The sequence below is a fragment of the Saimiri boliviensis genome, chromosome 4, assembly GCF_048565385.1.
Source record: "Saimiri boliviensis isolate mSaiBol1 chromosome 4, mSaiBol1.pri, whole genome shotgun sequence".
Classification (NCBI taxonomy): domain Eukaryota; kingdom Metazoa; phylum Chordata; class Mammalia; order Primates; family Cebidae; genus Saimiri; species Saimiri boliviensis.
The window spans coordinates 70,229,340-70,251,380 of record NC_133452.1 but is presented as its reverse complement, the minus strand read 5'-3'; the positions used below and the strand labels follow the sequence as shown (position 1 = coordinate 70,251,380).

The window sequence follows — 22,041 nt, the reverse complement described above, 5'->3', positions numbered from 1 at the left end:
GCTATAGTTCATTTTTCATTTTTAAAAATAGAATACAGGATTATTCATTAATTAAAAATAACAGAAAATTTCTCTAAAGTTTCTATGCTTTCATCATTTCATGTCATGAAAACACAGGGATTATATGTAACACACAATGAGAAAAACCATGATCAAGGTTAAGAGAAAAACACCTGTTTGTATCATAAGAAAAATTACTATGGCATTGCTAAATGAATATGCACTTGTGCAAGCTTTCAAATGCTTAACAGGTGACATTTAATAGTACGGAAACTAAATGCTTAAATAGAAAGGAGCAGAAACACCTGGGCAGGTCTGCAAGTGTGGTCGTCTATTTAGCATGCAATTGCATTTTCAACATAATTAGTTTAAATGAGCTTCTAAATCTGGGTGATGTATTGCACATGTAATTAAGATTTAATTAAAAATGTTCTATAATAAATTGTTTTCCATTTCTGACAAATCACATTAGAGAGGTAGATTTTGATTTGGAAATAGTTTTTAAAATGTGTTAATCATCTGTGCCGAAAATATGAGAGAAGAAACGAGAGCTGTTTAAAGTTACTTGGGATTTAAAAAACATGAAGTAAAGGGTGTAGTTTTCCTTCATATTAATATCAAATTTAGCTGAAGAGGATGGTAAAACACTCATTTTTTATAATCAGCAGCATTCTAAATATGATGACACACAAAATGCATTTCCTTTTTATTTCTGTAAGGTACATATTATATAATTTCAAATTTTTATTATGAAAACCACTACATAGTAAGTATAGCCTGCTGCTGGGGGGTGGGGGGGGGACAAAAACAAAAAACTTCATCAAGGCTTTGCACTAACCTGCTAAATCCTGTAACAGAGATGAAGCCTCTATTGCCAGTCCAAGATAAATTAAGCCACTGGACCAGAGTGCATCGAGCCTGGAGAAATTCCAGAGAGCTGTCATTTAGTTTTGCCCAGTATGGTTGCAGATTGAGTTGGATGTATTGTAGAGGATCACAGCAATGCTGGCTCAGTAGTTTGCAAGTCTGTGCTAATCTACACAGGTCTGGTAGCGTAAGATGATTCAGAATCAGTTGAATAAGCTAAATAAGACAGGGAAACCAAGATCGTCAAGAGTGAAAAGCAGTGATCTATCTAATAAAGAATAAAAGTGTCATACATTTTATAACCATATTTTCATACAGTAAATAAAACATTCAACAGAATTATCCAAATGAGAAGAAATCATATGTCTATATGATTTGACTATAGTTCATTTCAAGATTGTTCAAAGTATACTCAGCTCATATTGCCTACTCATTTTCTTAGGTGCAAATATACATTTTGGTAATCTATTGAATAATACAATTTGTCATACTCAGCATTTACTGAACAGCTACTATGTGCCAGACACCAGGGACAGAAAACAAAGAGTGTCCATTCTCAGAGTGCTTACAGTACAGTGGGGATTGGTAAGGACAATGATATGTGTTAATAGCTTTGACAAAAAGAAACAAAGAATGCTACGAAAGCCTAACACAAGACACAAGCCTGGCTCCAAAGTGAAAGTATACCTGTCCAGGAATACTCAGCTCTAATGGGTCAGGGGCAAACTAGGTGAAAAGAGAATATAGTGGTAAAGACTGTGTTACAAAAGCCTCACAGAGAAGCTTGGATTTATCCTGAAAGCAATGAGGAGTCCTGAAGGATTTTAAGCTAAAGAGGAACACGGTCAGATTTGCGTTTCAGAAAGATCATTGCAGGGGGTGCTACTGGTAGCAAGGAAGCAGGAAGAGAAACCAGCCACAGGACTAATGCAGAATTCTAGGAAACAGGGAATAAGGGGTCTGCTTAAGGCAGCTGGCGGTGATGATGGAGCAGCAAACAGATACAAGAATTATTAAGAAGGCATAATTAAAGAGATTGTTATCTCTAATTAAAATTATCTGCTTCAACTAGTCCAAGATTTGTTTTTTTCTTAACAGTTGGGGGCTTCTAAACTAGTTTCAAAGAACTACTACTTAAATAGCCTAATCTGAACTAAGAACTATAAAGAAAAAAATATTAAATATTTGCTAAATGTCAAAAATCTTATTTAGATGAGAGGTTTTTTTTTTTTTCTTAATGCAACATATTTATCTAGCTAATCTTTTTGTTTTGTAATTAACCTAAATGCTTTCCTTCAATTTATTTTATTTTCTAGGCTCAGTATTAATTTCAGGTCAGAATTTCACTGTTTTAAGCCACAATATCACAAAATGCAGAGTAACAACAACTTGACCTTTCAAATAAGTTTAAAGAGGGCAGCAGAATATCCCTTACTCCTGATGTTTCTTAGTAATTTTCTACCCACTGACTCTCCAACCTGCTCCTTGGCTATTCATTCCCACTTGCCCATGCTGTTGAGCTCAATCCCTCTCCCACACTGCAAAACCCCATTGCAGTGGTCCCTATACCTAGCATGATTGAGTAATTTTTCTCTAACAAATCTCATCATCCAGATACACCTGTTGACGTGTAAAATATTACAGACAAAAAACAAAAATTTCAAACGAAAAGTAAACCCAAACCTTGAAGAAAGGTCTAATATGAAAAGTTTCTTCCTCTCTACACTCAGTTCTAACCATCCCTCTCCCCGAAAATAAGCAATGTTAAAAGTTTTTCTGATCTTTTCCAAATAAATGTATATAAAATTCTGTTCTTGAATCTGCACTAAAAGAATGATACTATATACACCATTGAGCAACTTGCTTGTCTCATTTAATGAAGTATCTTGTAGATCTTTCTATATCTGCACATACAAATCCACTTCCTTCCATTTCATAGAAGTGACATAATTCAACTAGATTCTCATTGATGTATTTCCTGCTTTTTTCCTATTACAAATAATACTGCAATATCATTGTGTGTATGTATTATGCATATATGTTCATCTTGGCAAACTTTGAAAATACATTCTTATAGTAAATTACATACATTTAAAAGTTTTGATGCAAGTAGAGAATTGCCATTCAGAATGTTCACATCAATTTATATATCCATAAAAATTGTCTGAAAGTACCCTTTTGTTTATATCCTAGACAACACTGGTATCGAAACTTTTTTATTCTGGAAAAAAAAAAAGGAAGAAAAGGTATGAAACTGCTTTTATTTTTCTTTTCTTCTTAACTATAGAAATATAACAGTTTCCGAGGGGAGTTGTCAATACATTTCCTTCTTTCCTCTTGGTCTGTTCCTGGACTCTATCTGTTCCATTTATCTGTATGTTATTTCTCCCATATCAATAGTCCTCCAAGTAAAATAACTAAGTTTTTTAAATATATGCGTTGGAATGCCATGGATTGTTTGGATGCAAATGAGAATACCCCTCTATCACTCTTCTTTGCCAGAATTTTCCTATTTTCATATTTTTAGGTAAACTTTTCAATTTAAAAAAAATTCTGCTTGCATTTTAATTGAGACATCATTGAATACACCGATTAAGGTAAACTGATACTTTATTGTATTTTCTTACTTCAAGGCATGTTCTAATTTTTTAGCAAAAGTAAATTATCTACAAAGGCTAAAGTATCTATGACTCCTCTCGACTTATCTGGCTGTATACTGGAGTATCCTGAAGACCACTGGCTGAAGGGATAAAATGCACATCTCTTGGTGAAACCCAGACAGCCCTCTATGGCGCGGCAGAGAAGACTACACACTGCCAAAGACAAGGAGTCCCAATCACTGTCACCTACATGCATGGAGCTGTAGGTGCACTGAGGCAGCTCTGAGCCTCCATCCAATTCCACTTCCTGCAGCTCTCCTATCAAATCCTATGTTTTGGCCACACTGAAACGCTGGAGATCCCAAACAAGTCACAGAGTTTCACTTCTCATCTTTGTACCTTCTCTTCCCTTTGCCTAAAGTGTCTTCTGCCCTTCATTCAAATTCTATATGTCAAACATTTTATCAGGTCTGGATAAAATTCAATCAACTGTTTAAAATGTATTTGCTGAGTTTAAATTTCTATTTTACAGTTTTTCCAAGTGGGTAAGAATCAAAGAAGCGATTCACTCTCCTCCAGATGAATTGCTCCAGTGCTGCCACAACAGACCCTCCTCAGAGCCCTGAGGTGCAACACTGTCAGTATCTCATGCTCTTCTCTCTCCCCAAACCCACCTTTCCCTTCATCTTTCCTCCTTCCTCCCAGTAAGGGCCAGATTGTCTTCTCCAATCTGTGAAGCTTCCTTTCCATCACATAAGGTCTGGGTGGGATCCTGGTCTCATGGCTTAAAGACTGAATTACCTTGGACACTTAAATTCATCTTTATGTGGCAACTTTAGCTACTTCACAAGACGTACCATGGCATTTTAACTGTAATATGTTGGAGAGGCATTATGGTTACTATTACTATAAGACATTCAAGAGGCTGTCTTATTGTTTCGTGAAAGTTAAGCTATTTGTGTTATTATCGTGAAATCCAAAATACCCATCGATTTGGAAGCGGGATATCTAAGATGGTTAAAATTTGAGTCTATAAAGTATTCTTAAAAAGAAAATTGATTATACATTTTTAACCACACAGTAGTTTTCAGTGGGAGACAGAAATAAATGCTTGCCGCTAATCACACCGCCAGGAATATTTTGAAACTAGTAGGGAGAGATTTTGGTGTCACACGGCCCAGGAATGCTACTAGCATTTGACATCTGGTAGCCTGGGATGCTAAATATACCTTGGAAACACCCCAGTACGGACACACTGAAACCAAGACTGCAAACTATGACACAAAAAAAAGTATTAATAATTCCAAGGTAAAAGTACTACCTGCCTAGACCAAAAATCACAGTTAGGAGAACAAAGAATAGAGTTAGTAGAGAAAAAAAAAAAATGACACTTAGAGAAATGATGAATTAAATGGAATAAGCACTCATCTCAGTCTTATTAATATTCTTATTTTAATAGCAAATCATCTTTACCATAACTAGTATAAATTTAAGCATGTATTGGCCATATTTAAACTGTGTAATATGAATTTAAGTGGAGCGTTACTTATTACTGTTTTTTGTACTTGGTTATTGTTAATTAGCAATATGAAAATATATACTTAATAGTTTATCTAGAAACACTAAAGTCAATCCAAAACAAAAGCAGTGAAATTAGTTAAAACACTATTTTTTCTAGTTTTTCCCAAAATTAAAATATACAACACATCAAATTATTTATACCTTTCCAATGCTCAATTACCAATGCTGAGTAAACAATATCTAAAGATTAAAGATTAAAAATCTATACTGTATATCCAATACTGCTGCTAAATATTTTTGGCTTACCTCATAAGGTAGTTTATCAAAATACCCATTATTTGGCCCTTCCCTGAGGACAGCACTGCTAAACTTTTTGTTAAGATTGTCCATTCCACAACCATCCTTTTCTTCATAGGCATCATCTTCTATATCATTCATGTCAATAATTGAAGTCTTGAGAGAAAGCACTGGCTTGTCCTTCACACCATGTAGCACAACCGCATCTAATTCAGTGTAATAATCCAGAAGAGAACTATTTACTTCCAGTCGTATAAGATTTGTGGGAAAATTTATCTGCTTAATACAAGGTTTAAACTGGCGAGCTTGGGAAGCATTCACCTTCGTAGGTCTCTCTGACCAAAGAATCTCCCATCTGCCAAAAAAAGAAACTTCCCTATAATACAGTTTAGAATGAGATCTACTGGTCCCTTAAGGTTACAGCCCCATGCCCAATATGTCGCATTGTGAAACGAAGTCATCAAAATAAATAGAATACAATATAATTATTGTTCCCAAGATATAAAAAACTTTAAGAAACCAAATGCCATAGACCTTATTATTTATTTGTATAAGTCCCCAGTCCTTTTTTGTACATTTCACATTGATCGGTTTAAAAACTGGAACATATAGATAGAGGTATCAGAAGAACATTCAATTTTACAAGGTAAGCAAACCCAAAGTAAGAATAAAACATACAAAGATAAAAGCTCTCCTGTGTGCATGGCTTAAACCAACTGTGGAAACTCAACTGATCATTTTGCTTCAGCTTTTCCATTTCTGTCACTAACCTCATACAAACTAAAAACTTTGATATTATCTTTTTCTCTTTATTTTATCAAATAAGTTTCATGAAATTTTTATAGAAACTTTCTTACATATGCCCTTCTCCTAAATGTCCATTTTTGCCATCTTTAAGTCATCCTTGTATCCTCAGTATCTAGCAAATATCTAAATGCATAAAAGGAGAATAACATTCCCCTAACCCTTCAAATGAACTCCTGCTTCTCAGTCACATTAATCGTTATTTTCCACGCAACTAACTAATTTACACCTTTGTGTCTTTGCTTGTGTGATCTTCCTCCCAATGAAATGCCCAACCTACTATTAAAAAATACTTCAATTATTATCTTTCCCCATTCCTAGTTACTTACTTTAGCTAGTAAAATTTTTTAATAAAGATTTTATATCAAAGAATAAGAATATTTTTGTTTCTCAATACACACTACAAACGGCTTTCAAATAAGCTTATGCCAATAGTACATAAGAATAATCACTGAAAGCATTAAAAATAATATCTAGTTTCATAGTGAGCCATATCTCCTTATGATGTAATTCACAATTCACTGATTACTAATAACACTTAAAATTTTTTAGTATCTTTATTAATTATATGAGATTTTTTTCCACCAATAAATTGTTCATTTATTTTCCTAGTCCAATGACCTACTGAGATCTAAGTAAAAACTGATAATGGCAAAACATACAGGAAACTGAAAGACAAAAGAATGTGAAATTCAAGGGAGATATCAGAGCCAAAACTATAGAAGCCAACAACATATGGGTACTCCAAATGTTTTTAGGCCCAGAAGGGGCCAAAAAAAGCATATAGCCGCAATCTTGGAAGAATGGAGAGGGAAGTATGTACAATTTCTACCTTCAGTAATAAAAGCATTAGGCTGAAGCTCCATAGGAATTCTAATGATCATATCACTAAGGGAATCAGGAAACACAGAATAGGGAACTTTAACAGTAGGGACTTTTATTACAGTTTCTAGAACCTTTAAAATCTTATATTTGTTATTTTTACTGATTCTCTTCTGAAACATAGTAATGAAATCCATCAAATATAGAGTCTGTGAGTATTTGTATTCAGAGGCAACATTAAAGTAGCAATGGAGAAATTAGTTACACTCTATAACCAATCTTGGAAGGCAGAGAAAGAGTTCCAAAAGATAGAGCAGGCTGTGGCAGGTTTAATGAGGAAAGAGAAGCAGGCTGGTACCTTCTTCCAGTGACAAGGCAGAACAATAAACCTGGATTGTCAACCTGAACCTAAGAAGTGTCTCTAAAGCATCCTTCCCGAATCATTTTATAAGACCAACATCATCCTGATAACAAAACCCGGCAAAGACTCAAGAAGAAAACAAAACTTCAGGCCAATATCCATAATGAATATAGAGGCAAAAGTCTTCAATAAAATACTGGCAAACTGATTGTAACAGCACAGCAAAAAGTTTACCCATCACAATCAAGTAGGCTTCATCCCAGGGATGCAAGCCTGCTTCAACATAAGCAAGTCTATAAACGTAATTCACCACATAAACAGAACCAAAGACAAAAACCACATGATTATCTCAATAGATGCAGAGAAGGCCTTTGACAAAATTCAACAGCCTTTTATGCTAAAAACTCTCAATAAACTAGGTATCGAAGGAATACATCTCAAAACAATAAAAACTATTTACAACAAACCTACAGCAAACATCACACTGAATGGGCAAAAACTAGAAGCATTGAAATCCGGCACTAGACAAGGATGCCCTCTCTCACCACTCCTATTCAATATAGTATTAGAAGTTCTAGCCAGAGCAATCAGGCAAGAAAAAAAAAATAAAGGGTATTCGATTAGGAAGGGAGGAAGTCTAACTGTCTCTATTTGCAGATGATATGACTGTATATTTAGAAGACCCTATCAATTCAGCCCAAAATCTCCTTAAACTGGTAAGCAACTTCAGCAAAGTCTCAGGATACAAAATCAATGTGCAGAAATCACAAGCATTCCTATACACCAATAACAGACTAACAGAGAGCCAAATCATGAGCAAACTCCCATTCACAACTGCTACAAAGAGAATAAAATACCTAGGAATACAACTAACAAAGGATATAAAGGACCTCTTCAAGGAGAACTACAAACCACTGCTCAAGGAAATAACAGAGGACACAAACAGACGGAGAAACATTCCATGCTCATGGTTAGGAATAATCAGTATCATGAAAATGGCCATACTGCCCAAAATAATTTATAGATTCAATGCTATCCCCATCAAGCTACCAATGACCTTATTCACAGAACTGGAAAAAAACACCTTAAATTTCATATGCAACCAAAAGAGAACCTGCATAGCCAAGACAACCCTAAGCAAAAAGAACAAAGCAAGAGGCATCACACTACCTAATTTCAAACTATACTACAAGGCTACAGTAATCAAAACAGCATGGTACTGGTACCAAAACAGAGATATAGACCAATGGAACAGAACAGAGGCCTTGGAAGCAATGCTTCACATTTACAACCATCTGATCTTTGACAAACCTCACAAAAACAAGCAATGAGGAAAGGATTCCCTGTTTAATAAATGGTGTCGGGAAAACTGACTAGCAGTGTGCAGACACCTTCCTGACACCTTACACTAAAATTAACTCTAGATGGACTAAAGACTTAAACATAAAACCTAACACCATAAAAATCTTAGAAGAAAACCTAGGCAAAACCATTCAGGACATAGGCATAGGCAAGGACTTCACAACTAAAACACCAAAAGCAATGGCAACAAAAGCCAAAATAGACAAATGGGACCTAATTAAACTCCAGAGCTTCTGTACAGCAAAAGAAACAATCATTAGAGTGAACTGGCAACCAACAGAATGAGAAAAAATGTTTGCAATCTACCCATCTGACAAAGGGCTAATATCCAGAATCTACAAAGAACTAAAACATATTTACAAGAAACAAACGAACAAACCCATTCAAAAGTGGGCGAAGGATATGAACAGACATTTTTCAAAAGAAGACATATATGAGGCCAACAAACATATGAAAAAATGCTCATAATCACTGGTCAATAGAGAAAAGCAAATCAAAACCACATTGAGATACCATCTCATACCAGTTAGAACGGTGATCATTAAAAAATCTAGAGACAACAGATGCTGGAGAGGATGTGAAGAAATAGGAACACTTTTACATTGTTGGTGGGAGTGTAAACTAGTTCAACCATTGTGGAATACAGTGTGGTTCTTCCTCAAGGACACAGAAATAGAAATCCCATTTGATCCTGCAATCCCACTACTCGGTATATAACCAAAGGAATACAAATCATTCTATAATAAAGACACATGCACACGTATGTCCACAGCAGCACTGTTTACAATAGCAAAGACCTGGAACCAACCCAAATGCCCACTGACAACAGACTAGACAAGAAAAATGTGGCACATACACATGATGGAATACTATGCAGCCATAAAAAATGATGAGTTTGTTTCCTTTGTAGGGACATGGATGAATCTGGAAACTATAAACCTCAGCAAACTGACACAAGAGCAGAAAATCAAATGCCACATGTTCTTTCTCAAAAGCAGGTGATAAACAATGAGAACACATGGACACAGGGAGGGGAGCATCACACATTGGGATCTGTTGGTGGGTGCCAAGGGAGGAACAGCAGGGGGCTGGGGAGGTCAGGGAGGGATAACATGGGAGAAATGCCAGATATAGGTGATGGGGGAATGAAGGCAGCAAACCACATTGCCATGTGTGCACCTATGCAACAATCTGCATGATCTGCACATGTACCACAGAACTTAAAGTACAATTAAAAAAAGAAAAAAAAAAAGAAGTGTCCCCAGAGATTAGCTGCTAAAATCAAGGGTTCCTAACAAACGAATTGATTTGAATACTCTAATGCAAATACATAAAGTAAAACAGAGCTAGCCATATAGGTGCTGGGGAACAGAAGCGTGAAACATCTAAAACAACATTGGTGAAAAATGTATGACTAATATTGGATAGCTTATTTCCAAGTATCACAGAGTAAATTGTAGAATATATGAGGAAATTCAAATTTTGGTCTTACTCTTTTGTCACTACTGCAAATTGACACAAGACGATGCTGGAAGAACATCTCCAAGAAACAAGGACCACTCAAGACCTTGTGAAATAACCACCTATGCTGCTTCACAGCACATGTGAACTAAGCCAGCCTATTTTGTTGTTTAGTTTCAATAGGGAGTTTTGTGAGGCTTAAGAAAAAGACTGAAAACATAATATAGAAATAACTTCTACCAGATTCTTAGCAATAAATAAATATGCACACAATACAGGCTCTTCATGTATAATTTGAGATGCATTATAATGTAAATCAAATTATAAAATTATATATATAAGCATAAAGACATTGATTAGAACATAAATATTCAATTTTAATAATGCATTAATCTACAGAAGTCCTCTCTAGCTAACTTGCAGAACATGCAAAATAGACAAGGTTAAGATGATACTTTAAACTGAGTTCCTTAACATTTCTAGCATGTTTAAACATATTACGATCAATGTTATTTTAGTATCATTCTTGCTTCTGATTTCTATATTGCATGAAGATTATTTAGTTACTCATACATCAGAAGCTGCAAAAATTATACTTCAAATAGAATATCAGGATCGTATTAGTTTTTAGAAAGATTTAAAAATATGTCTAAACATAAAAAAATTCCAAGTAAATCATTAGTTTATTTTATATTTTACTTTTTTCTTGATAACCTAAAAAAATTACAAGAAAGACGTATGACAGAAAAATTATTTATAGGTCTGTGATCATTTGAATTAATATTAACTATGAGACCAATACAAATAGATTTTCTGCTATCTGCATTAAAGTGAGTTTTTGTTTAAAATTCCCCAAGAGAACTACAATGTATCATTTCAAAGTTAAAAAGAGAAAGGTATCTATCTTACCCAACAAGAGAATATGCAAATTTTTCTTTATTCTGGAAAACTAAAACCAGAATAAAAACTAGTTAGTGAAAACAAGAAAACAAAACAAACATATGTACATGTACATACAGGTACACACACACACACACACACACACACACACACACACACACACACACGAGAAAGCCAAACTCTTTTAATTCTCTAGCCCCAGGGCAGTGTTGATATGATTAACTCCTTTAAGTCATGGCCTTTATAATATGTATATTTACATGTTTAGTATTATTCTTTTATACTGTATTTATCTACCTGACAAACTCTAATGTACTCTTTTAAGTATTTTAAATCTCAAATATCACATGTGCAAAATTCAGCCTGGAATGTCTTTGAGACTGGGCTTGCAGTCTGCATCTGGAGCATTCAACTCTGGGATGCTAACCAACACAGCCCATTTAATGTTCTTTCTGTTGATTGTACTGGATGACTACTATGTGTCCAATGATCAGAAACAATAAACCACTCTCTCTGTGACTGCTGACCTGCTGTTATACCACTGAAAAACTTTCTCCAGGGCAACCAAGAAGCAGTGAGTGGATGAGAGGAAGAGAGATTCTTCATTAATGGAAACCAAAGAAATTAAGTTTTCCAACCTGTATTCAGGCTTGAAGCCACCGGCAGATTAGTAGAAAAAGCTTCCCTGAAACCAAAATTTATCCTGGCTATTAAGTATATCTGGTAGCCAGCAAAGAAAGTTATCTTGCCAACTCTGTTCCATTTCACTAGCTGGAAGTGAAGGAACAGTATAGGAAAACAAGGAGAAATAGAAGTAGCAAGTATTCTGAAAGGCCTATCTATTGACTCCCTGCCTCCCAGCCCATCTCTAACTGGAAACTAATAAACTAGCATCTGCTTTAAAAAATAATTAACCAGTGAAGAGCTTGGTCAATTCTGAGTTAAATGACAAAATCATGTTTCTTGGCCAACAAAGTCTAAAGGACCAGATCATGACAAATTTGGGAAATCGTTACTTAAGCAACTCCATTTGGTAGCAAATTCTATGAAAGCCTTCTCCCTGCTTTCTTAATTTCAATATTATATAGTTGGAATGCTTTGAATACTCAAAAAAAAATCCACATCACTAAATTTCATTCCCAAATAACTTTATTCCAATTGGCTTCTTTAATCTGACCTCTGTTTTTCATCTTCTTTCACTTTTCCTTGTCTCTCTCTTCCAAATGGTAACCCTGAGCTACCCTATTTTCTGAGTCTCAAACAAGCATCCATTAAGATGTTATTCTCAGGACCAGGACACTTTTTCTTTTCCTCTTAATAAGGTAATAGGCAAGAAGATCCTCAGGATCTTTTTCTTTTCCTCTTGATAAGGCACTAGGCAAGAAGTGAAAGGACTTTAAGATCTGGTAGAACTATCTGTAACTTTTCCACTTCATTTACTGAACAAAGAAATGCAATCACATGAAACAGGAAAAGACTTTTTAAATTTTAAACGTTCTGGGACTAAGAGAAGTCCATTTCCTGCAAACAAATTCCTGAGCTACTTCAATACATTCTTGTTTGTTAACTCCTAAGGAGGGATATAAAATTAAAATAATAGGCAGTGGAGCCCAGTGGTTCCTAAACAGTAGTGCATGATGGAGTTTTCCATCACTAAATGTGAGAATGCACATTTAGTGTGCACATTTATGTGTGCACATACAAAAAAATGAACACACATATATGTTCTTATAAAACTGCCGACTGCTCTTTATTGAAGATTCTGATCATGCTAATTTCTTGGTATAAACTGAGGTTTCTTTTATGAAATCATGGTGATGACAGATAAAATTGGTATTTTGTCTTTTTACTTTATGTTAAATTTTATTTAGCAAGGTAAATAATCTGACAAGTCTATGAGTTCCCTAATTTTTATGATTATCATGTTACTAGTTTATTGTGGCTGACTCCTCCCACCTGAACACCATTCACTTCACACCCCCCACCTCATCAGTTCTATGGTGCCACCTCCAGATGGGCTTACTTTGCTCCTAAGGGTTTAGACTACAATCGTCTTCATAGAACTGCCTTGGGCTTCATCTAGGGAGTGACATGTGCCTGGAAGACCGACTGTCTGCCTTTCCTAGCCTTTCAGCCCATGGTCAAAGACCGGCTAGTGCAGGAGTGTGAGAGCCCAGCCCACCATCAACTTTGCCTCCCAGCAGACTGCGACGTCATATGAAATTGCATCCTTGCTTGACTTTTTCCCATTGTGCTTTCCCTACTCCCTTATCAGCTTCTCCCAGGGTATTTCCATACTAAATTGCAAGGAATAGTTACCTCAAGATACTCTTCTGGGTAGCTGGATCCAAAACATCTATGAAATTTCAAAATCTAGAAACCACCAGTTTAGATCTTAAGAAGGTCACTCCCATGTCTGCAGCTGACAATAGCTTATTCTCTGCATTCTTGGACTTTTCTCACTTCCTCAAACACCATGATCTTAGCTCATGATCTTACCTTCAAATGTGCTGTTGTCTCTCACCCTTACCTATCCACACTGGAGTCTCACTCAACCTTCAGGTCTCAGGTAAGTCATTTCCTCAGGGCCACATAGATTAGCTTCTCCCTTCTGGCAATACATGTTCTTTATGAGCTCATGGTCCTATTCCAGGCTGGCCTGTAAGCTCAAAAAAGAGCCATCTCTGTCTCTCTACTTGGTTCCTAGCAGTGAACTGGCAGAGAGGGTGTTCAATAAATGTTTCTGATTGTATAAAAAATTCACCTAAATTTTAACAGTTACTGAATTTGGGCAGAAGAATTACAGATTTTTTTTTTCTTTTTCTTTTTTTTGAGATGGAGTCTTGCTCTGTCACCCAGGCTGGAGTGCAGTGGCATGATCTTGGCTCCCCCTCCTGGGTTCTAGCGATTCTCCTGCCTCAGCCTCCTGAGTAGCTGGGACTACAGGCACGTGCCACCTTGCCCAACTAATTTTTTTTTTTTTTTTTTTTTTTTTTTGCATTTTTAGCAGAGACAGAGTTTCACCACATTAGCCAGGATGGTCTTGAGCTCCTGGCCTCCCAAAGTGCTGGAATTACGGGTGTTAGCCATAGCACCCAGCCTAGATATTTTTTCATATATATTTTCCTATTTTTTGTATTTTCTAGCTTGTTTTTAAACAATAAAACATCTATTGATTTCATAATCAGTAAAATTTAAAAAGGCTTTTTCTTACATCTTAATAATATATTGGTCACCTTCTTTTCTTTTAAAATGTAATGACATTTTCAGTATACTAAAGCTAAAAATCAGTAAAGCAAATTAGGGATACAGCCATAAATAAAGTTTTAACTTTAACCACAATCACACACCAGTAACTCTCAGTACCTCAAGAGCATAGTTTGTACTTAAAATTAGTTATGCAGTGGTTAAGTTTTAGACTGGAGAAAAGGCATTACATATTCCACAGATCTCATTCCTAAATGTTTTCAGATTTTTGGAAAAAAGTAGATAACTTTGTAAGAAAGAGGAAAAGAATGGCAGAGTCCTAATAAAACAATTCTCATATAAGAAAAGATCCAGCAGGGCACGGTGGCTCATGCCTGCTAATCCTAGCACTTTGGCCAAGGCAGGCAGATCACCTGAGGTCAGGCGTTCAAGACCAGCCTGGCCAACATGATGAAACCCCGTCTCTACTAAAAATACAAAAATTAGCCAGGCATGGTGGCACATACCTGTAATACCAGGTACTCAAGCGGCTGAAGCAGGAGAATCTCTTGAACCTGGGAGGCAGAGGGTACAATGAGCTGAAACCATACCACTGCGCTTCAGCCTGGGTGACAGAGAGAGACCCTGTCTCAAACAAAACAAAACAAAACAATACAAAAGATCCTACTCCAGTATTACTTTTTATTCCACTTAGGGAGAAAAAAAAATATTATTTTAATTAAAGTATGCTGGCTTTCTGGGTTTCAAAAATGACTAATAACATTATGTTCAATTATTAAGGTAGTTCTGAAAAAAAAAAAACAAGTAAAGATTATACCAGCAATCTCCAAGTTAGCCTGAACTCTGCATGTTTTCTGGCAGGCCCTTGGAGGTCTCCCATTAGAGTTGAGGGGACAGAGACATCAGAGGAGCAGCATGTTACAGAGGTAGCAGCTGACCCCTGCCCTGCTCCTCCTGCACTGGCAGCTGGCTGTCCTACAGTTTAACAGGTGCCTTTAACTGTTCTCAGGCTAGAATAAGCTCCTAAGAGCAGGGGCTTTTATTTATTTTGTTCATTACTCACTGACACATCTCTAATACCTAGAACAACACCTAGCACATAGTAGGCACTAAAATATTTAATGAATGAGTGATTTAATAAAGTGATATAAAAGTCCTAGAAACTGCTAAGATCCATGAGTAATAGAAAAAATGACAATATGATCAGATAGTTTAAAAAAAAGAAATATAAATGGCTTTTAAACATATTAAAAGATTTCAACCTCAGAGATAATAAAATAAGTTTGGCAATTAACATGAGATAACATTTTTCACCTATTAAATTGCAAAAATATTAAAATTTATTAATACACTCTTGGGTGAGGCTTTGGCAAAACACCCATGTACATGCACTGCTAGTGGGAATATAAATAGTACAGACCCTTTGGGGAGAAGTTTAGCATTACATATCAAAATTACGAATGTTAAAAATTAAAATTAAATGTAATTAAAAATAAATTGTTAAAATGCAAAAAAAAATGTTAAACATTATAAAATTATCAAATTATCCTTTACTGAGAAACCCTTCTGCAAATTTATCCCACAGATATACTTGCACACATGTGAAGTGACTTACAATAAGGTTACTCTCTGCACTAATGTCTATAACAGCAAAAGACTAGAAACAACTAAGTGCCCATCAATGGGGGACTGGTTACTAAGTTGGGGTTCATACACACTATGCCCTACTTGCAACTGTAGGAAAGAATAAGGAAGCTCTCTTTGTACTTACGTGAAAAGATCCCAATATATACTACTGTGTGAAACAAGGTACAGAACAAGGTGATGAGTATGCTTACTTTTGTGTATATTAAAAAATTATATTTGTATTTTCTTGTATATGCATGAAGAAATTCTGGAAAGATACAAAGGAAGCTGATAAAACTGGTTTCTTTGAGGGAGGAATGGGTCCTAGGCACTTGGAGGACAGGGTACATGGAAGACTGCATTCTAACATTTTTAAAAATTAGGAGGTTGAATGACAAAAACAACAGCCAAGTAGCTGCTATGCAAAACAGGCTTGTAGGGAGAATGCATGAATTACTTAAAGCAACACTGATTTTTAAATGAATATGCTTGTTGCAAAAACATTCAACTAACATTAAACCAAATCCCCTAAGGACCTCCTCTGAAGTATCACTCATAGGCCTATTGTTAAGTTGTTGAAAAGATGTAAAAGTGATAACACAATGCCTGTTTGAAAATATTTTCAAAGTCATATTTCTTACTAACTTCTCAGAATGACCCATGTCCCTTTTAGTTCAAATTGTGCTTTTTAATTTTGGTAAATTTTATGAGATACAAATTCATATGCCATGAATATTATAGCGTGAAGTATTACAGGTATAAAGTCTACATTAAATCTTCATATGAATGATCTTTTTTCTCATCAGGAAATGAAGGACGATTTTCAAAATCAAATTAATTTAAATTACTTAAATGATTGCTTCCAATAAAAAGATCTCCAATATTAATACAACCAAAACCTTTTGGCCATATAACTTAGGTCACTAAAAAATGAGTCTTACCTTACTTCAGCTGGTGGATTTGGGGAATAGGGATTTGCAGAACAAGCGAGAATTCTAATGACTGCTCCGGGATGATAGGTTTCTAGAACATAAACAGCTGTAGGATACACCTGTTGTTCAAAAGTAAGTTCCACATAGTCCTGGCTCTGAAAATTAGGTGGTGTCCTCTTGAATGGCAAGGAAGCACTAGGACACTGATCCCACCATGTCCCATAAGTTCGAAACACAGCCGTCTGAGTAAAGTCACCAGAACTTGGGAATACATTTGGTACACCAGCCAAATTCCACATAGTATAGGACATACTATTTTCACTTCCATAATGGGAACTGAAATCCACTACTTCTTTGGCATACTGGACCACCTCTGCATTGAGAGGGGAAGCCCGGCTGTTTGATTCTATGGCTCTATGGCTGTTCATCATCTCTCCTCTTGTAGCTGTCCTGGCTCGGCGCCGAAGGCATATATAATAAAACATAGTCAGAACTGTTAACATGGGAAAGACTGGTGACATCTAGATGTGAATTATGAAGCTTCAAAAGGTCAGGTGTCCTCAGTAAGACGCACGGACTCTTTGAAGGATGTTCTAAAAAAAATGAATGGCTTGGTGAGGTAAAATAATTTAAATAAGCAGAAAAATGCATGGATAAGGTAACAAACCGGCTCTATCCTCAATGTAATTTCCCAGAATGAAATTTAAAAAAAAGTTTTAAAATACAAATGTGAAGTCTGGTATAAATAAATGTTCTAATGTATTTTTAAAAAACCTAAATATTGTTATGCATACAATATGGGAAGCAAAACTATATTATAAGGCAATGGAAGATATATAATCCCTAAAGCCCTATTTTATACAAAATTATAACCATCATTCAAGAAATACTAAGTCCTTGAATCTGAAAATTAAAATTATTTAAATTATAGGGTGAGCCACTAAAATACTGCTGTAAATTCAAAAGAATATTAGGCATTGCTATAATTTTACATGTTAACAAATAATTCCCTACTATTAAGTATTACTACTGTCTTCCAAAAATACTAAATTCAGATTTCACATTATGAGAATATAGTTTTTTGGTGCTGACATTTAATCCACATGAACTAAATTAACTGCCTTACACATCACAGATCACAGACAGTGTTTAATTTATAACTCTTAGCATTATTTGTTAGGGTAGTCCATGGCTGGCTGGCATCTGGTTTGTTGCCAGCGACTCTTAGAAATTACTCACCCCAGATAGAACGGTCACAGGATACACATGGGAAATGCAAAAGTTGGCATTCGTCCATGTACCCTGAAATTTGCATGCTGACTTCAGGTACAAATGCTGACATGTGACATTCTTTTACCTGTAAGACAAGAATTTTGGAAAATATTTTTATGTTCAAGTCAGGAAATCAAAATATCCAAAAATATTACTATAAATAGCTACTTATTAGACCTTTCAAATCAAACAGGCCACATTTTTCTATTTTGTACACAATTTTGAAAGATGTATTTTAAAAAAATTTTATGATAGAATATAATAACAATTTAATAATGAATACTATCTATAGAGAGGTTGCAAACTCACAGCTTTTGCTTCAAACTATGCTTGCATACATACTTTACTGAGGCCAAACAATGTTTTTAGAAATTTGACCTAGTTTGTAACATTTAACAATCAAGAGGACCCCAAAAGGCATGAGCTCTCCAGGTAGCCACTCTTGTTCCCAGACAGTTCCACTCATTTACAACATAGGTTGGGGCCCATCCTCACTGAGCAGATAAACTTTTGTTGACAAAAACAAGGAACTATAAAACAAACTTATATTTGTACCTGTAAAGTCTTGAGTTTAACTTCTAAGGGAGATATACCAACTTTTCTTTCCTTTTTTTTTTTTTTTTTTTTTTTTTTTTGAGACAGAGTCTCATTCTGTTGCCCAGCCTGGAGTGCTGTGGTGTGATCTTGGTTCACTGCAACCTCCACCTCCCGGGTTCAAGTGATTCTTGTGACTCAGCTTCTTGAGTAGCTGGGACCACAGACATATGCCACCATGCCCAGCTAATTTTTTGTATTTTTAGTAAAGACGGGGTTTCACCATGCTGGCCAGGCTGGTCTCGAACTCCTGACCTCAGATGACCCACCCATCTCAGCTTCCCAAAGTGCTGGGATTACAGGCATGAGCCACCACGCCAGGCCCTTTTCTTTAATTGAGCAATGCACTAGTCTTCCAAAACTGTAGCACTAATATTATAAAACATTATTTGCACTAAATGTCCCTACCACTCAAAAACCTCCAATGCCTTTTTCTTATCTACAAGATATAATATAAATTCTTTGGTTTATTGTTTGAAGGCTCTCTTCAAGCTGGACCAATCTCTTCTTGTCTAACACAGTAAACCCAATCAAGTTCTAACCACTCTTCATATTTTACGTTAAATACCACTTCCTCTATCATTTCTTTTCCAACCACTTTTTTCCACATCAGTAGCCTGACTTTCTGACACCTACTGGAACTGCATTTTTATGAGATATGTACCTTAGCTCCACTAAGGTTTATATTAGGAATAGGTTTCTTGAAGGAGGAAATCCAGCCAAAGATCTTTATTTCTCAAAGTACACAGTACAAAATAGGCACAAAATATTTGACATGGTGATAGAAAGGTGATGAGCAAATTATAAAAATCTAAAATAATCTTAAATTGTATAACAGAATCCCTTTGCCTCTCAAACCCAGCCACATCAAAACACACTGAAATGCTTAAAAATACAAGCACTGAAACACTACTTAGAGAACCAAACTTGAAACAAGTGCAGAGAATCCACAGTTGTAAGAAACTAAGAGAAAAGTCAACCAGCAGAGGTCAGGAGCTGAAGCTAACATGTCTCATGGAACAAGTTACAAACCATAATGTTACAAGGGGACTCCCCAACACCCATTCAGAGACATTATTTCAAGACACAGGTCACAGTTGAAAGGACCTTCATAAAACCAAAACTCTGAAAGGATCACCCTATCCATAAAACCAGGACTAGAAAAACTTAGCTCACTGGCCAGGAAGCCCAAGCAGGCATGACATCAACTGAAGCAAGGCAGGGGACAGTCACCAGAGGAAATCAGAACCATATTAGGCATGATCCATGCATAGAGTATGGGCCTAAATTCACACAACCTTCATAGTTTAGAATCCCACCCTATCCTCGTGCCAAAAAATGAAAAAAGAAAAGTAGTCCTCAACTGGTAAAACTTTAGGACCTGGTAGGAGCAAATGTGAAAACACTTTGCAGGGATGCTTCCAAAACACAGAACAGAAATCTTTATTAATGAGACATCACGGTAAAAAGCTATAGACCATAATGGAAAATGAACCATGATGAGAGAAACAGTCAGTGTACTCACCAAATGGGGATGGATTTGCAGCATGAGAATAAGAAATAACAGGATAACCAAAATAAGACTTTCCAAAGAAGGGCAACAAAGCATATATTAGCACGGTGGCTCATGCCTGTAACCCCAGCACTTTGGGAGGCCAAAGTGGGAGGACCGCTTCAGTCCAGCGGGGCAGAAGCTGCAGTGAGCCAAGACTGCACCACTGCACTCCAACCTGGGTGACAGAGCCAGACTTTGTCTCAAATAAATAAATAAGGTGTTTCTGTTGCACACATTTATTCATGAGTGTATTCATGAGTCAACGAATAAGATTCACCTCAGGACATATAATACGAAGTTATAATTGGGGGAAAAATAACTACCTGTTATATTACTTCTTTATTCAAACATTTCACCTACCACAGTGTAAATCTGTCAAATTTAAAAATACATATATTTAAGTCTGAAGCTGAAGGATCACTTGAGCCCAGAAGTGCAAGGCTGAAGTGAGCCATGATCATGTCACTGCACTCCAGTCTGGGTCACAGAGCAAGACCCTGTCACACAAACAAACAACTTTCTGCAACTCAAGTCTCAATCCTTAACACAAAAATTTGAAATGGTACAGATCTTTCTTTTACCATACACACTTTACTTCCAAATAGTCCTGCAAGTAAATTAAAAATCATTTTCCAAATAAGTTATTTGAGTCTCCTCTTTTCAAAAAGAAAAAGAATTGACAAAGAAGTTAAACTGCAAAAATAAAATTTGGGAAATAAAGAACAATGTATAACAAGCATTCAAATCAACTGACAAATCAGCTAATCTGGAAGACTATGCATGTTTTATTCCTGGAAACCATCAAGGGAAGGACAGAAAACCATCTGCCACAGTGGATGAATAAGCTGACTGCTTAATCTGTGGACATCACTTCTCACTCCACAGTCTATAAATTGTTTAAACTAAGCTCCTCCCACTTTCTTTATAAAACTGTGTTTAATCAAAATGCAAAAGTTTTTTAAAACCAAAGAAATACCTGCAAAATAAGGTATCATCACTCATGTGAATTTTCACAAGCATTCTTGGCAAAAAGATTTGACACAAATTGTGAAAGTCAAAATCTGTTTGACATACCAAGCCACAAACTTTTAAACTGTTTCCCAGCTTTTACCATTGTAGATTATAAGATAATATCAAAGGCAGCAAGACTGTCATATGGGCAATATTATGTTTAAGCTATCTTAAAGTTAAGCAAAATTTTGCATTGAGGCAACATATGTAAAAGTGAGTTATAAACTGTAAATATATGTGTTATATGTTCAAACTTCTTCAATATAGAAATGTAAAATGGATACTTTAGTTTTTTCCAGCTATGGATAAAAATAATATTTAATGCTAATTTTTTCATGAAATAAAGTTAAAAATGGCAAAAGAAATTTTTAAAGGAAGGAAAAGCAGTATATGATACACTAAAAAAGTAAATATTCTTTTTCCACCAGTGCTATTCAGAAAATGTTGTAGAAGTTAAAACCTGTTTTTGAAAATAAGCAAGGCATAGAAATAAAAAAGAGAAATGTACAAACCCATTGCTAACCTCTTTCATTGATTCTAAACTCCTTTCCAATCCACTGAAATGACACATAAAAGTGTTTTAGGGATGGGGAAGAACATATGGAAAAGAAAGGATAGCTCGCTCTACTTTTCCCTGGGAAATGAAGCTGAAAAAGGGAATGGAGCCGTCATCTCAGGACTCACGTGGGGAGCAACGACCAATGCCGAAGTCCAAATTGTCCAGGCACTATCTGGACTTCTGCCAAGGCATGGAGGCAATTTGTGGTAACCAGTGAATATCCCAATGGGCAATGAACCAAGTGTAAAAGATACAATAACTCTATTTTATGAAGAGAATAGGATTCAAAG

At 35.8% G+C, this 22,041-nt stretch overlaps 1 protein-coding gene across 1 annotated transcript in view; it reads right to left on the bottom strand.

The window, feature by feature from the left end:
* The window catches only part of FBXL4 (F-box and leucine rich repeat protein 4), an 86,028-nt gene that overhangs the window by 47,303 nt on the left and 16,684 nt on the right, over window positions 1–22,041 (bottom strand). Inside the window, exons 2-5 of the mRNA XM_003922916.4 lie at window positions 18,000–18,117; window positions 16,770–17,353; window positions 5,295–5,640; window positions 839–1,083 (exon numbers count right to left, since the gene is read on the bottom strand). Coding sequence (XP_003922965.1) covers window positions 839–1,083; window positions 5,295–5,640; window positions 16,770–17,281 — 1,103 coding nt within the window. The 5' untranslated portion in view covers window positions 17,282–17,353; window positions 18,000–18,117. The remainder of the gene's footprint in view (window positions 1–838; window positions 1,084–5,294; window positions 5,641–16,769; window positions 17,354–17,999; window positions 18,118–22,041) is intronic.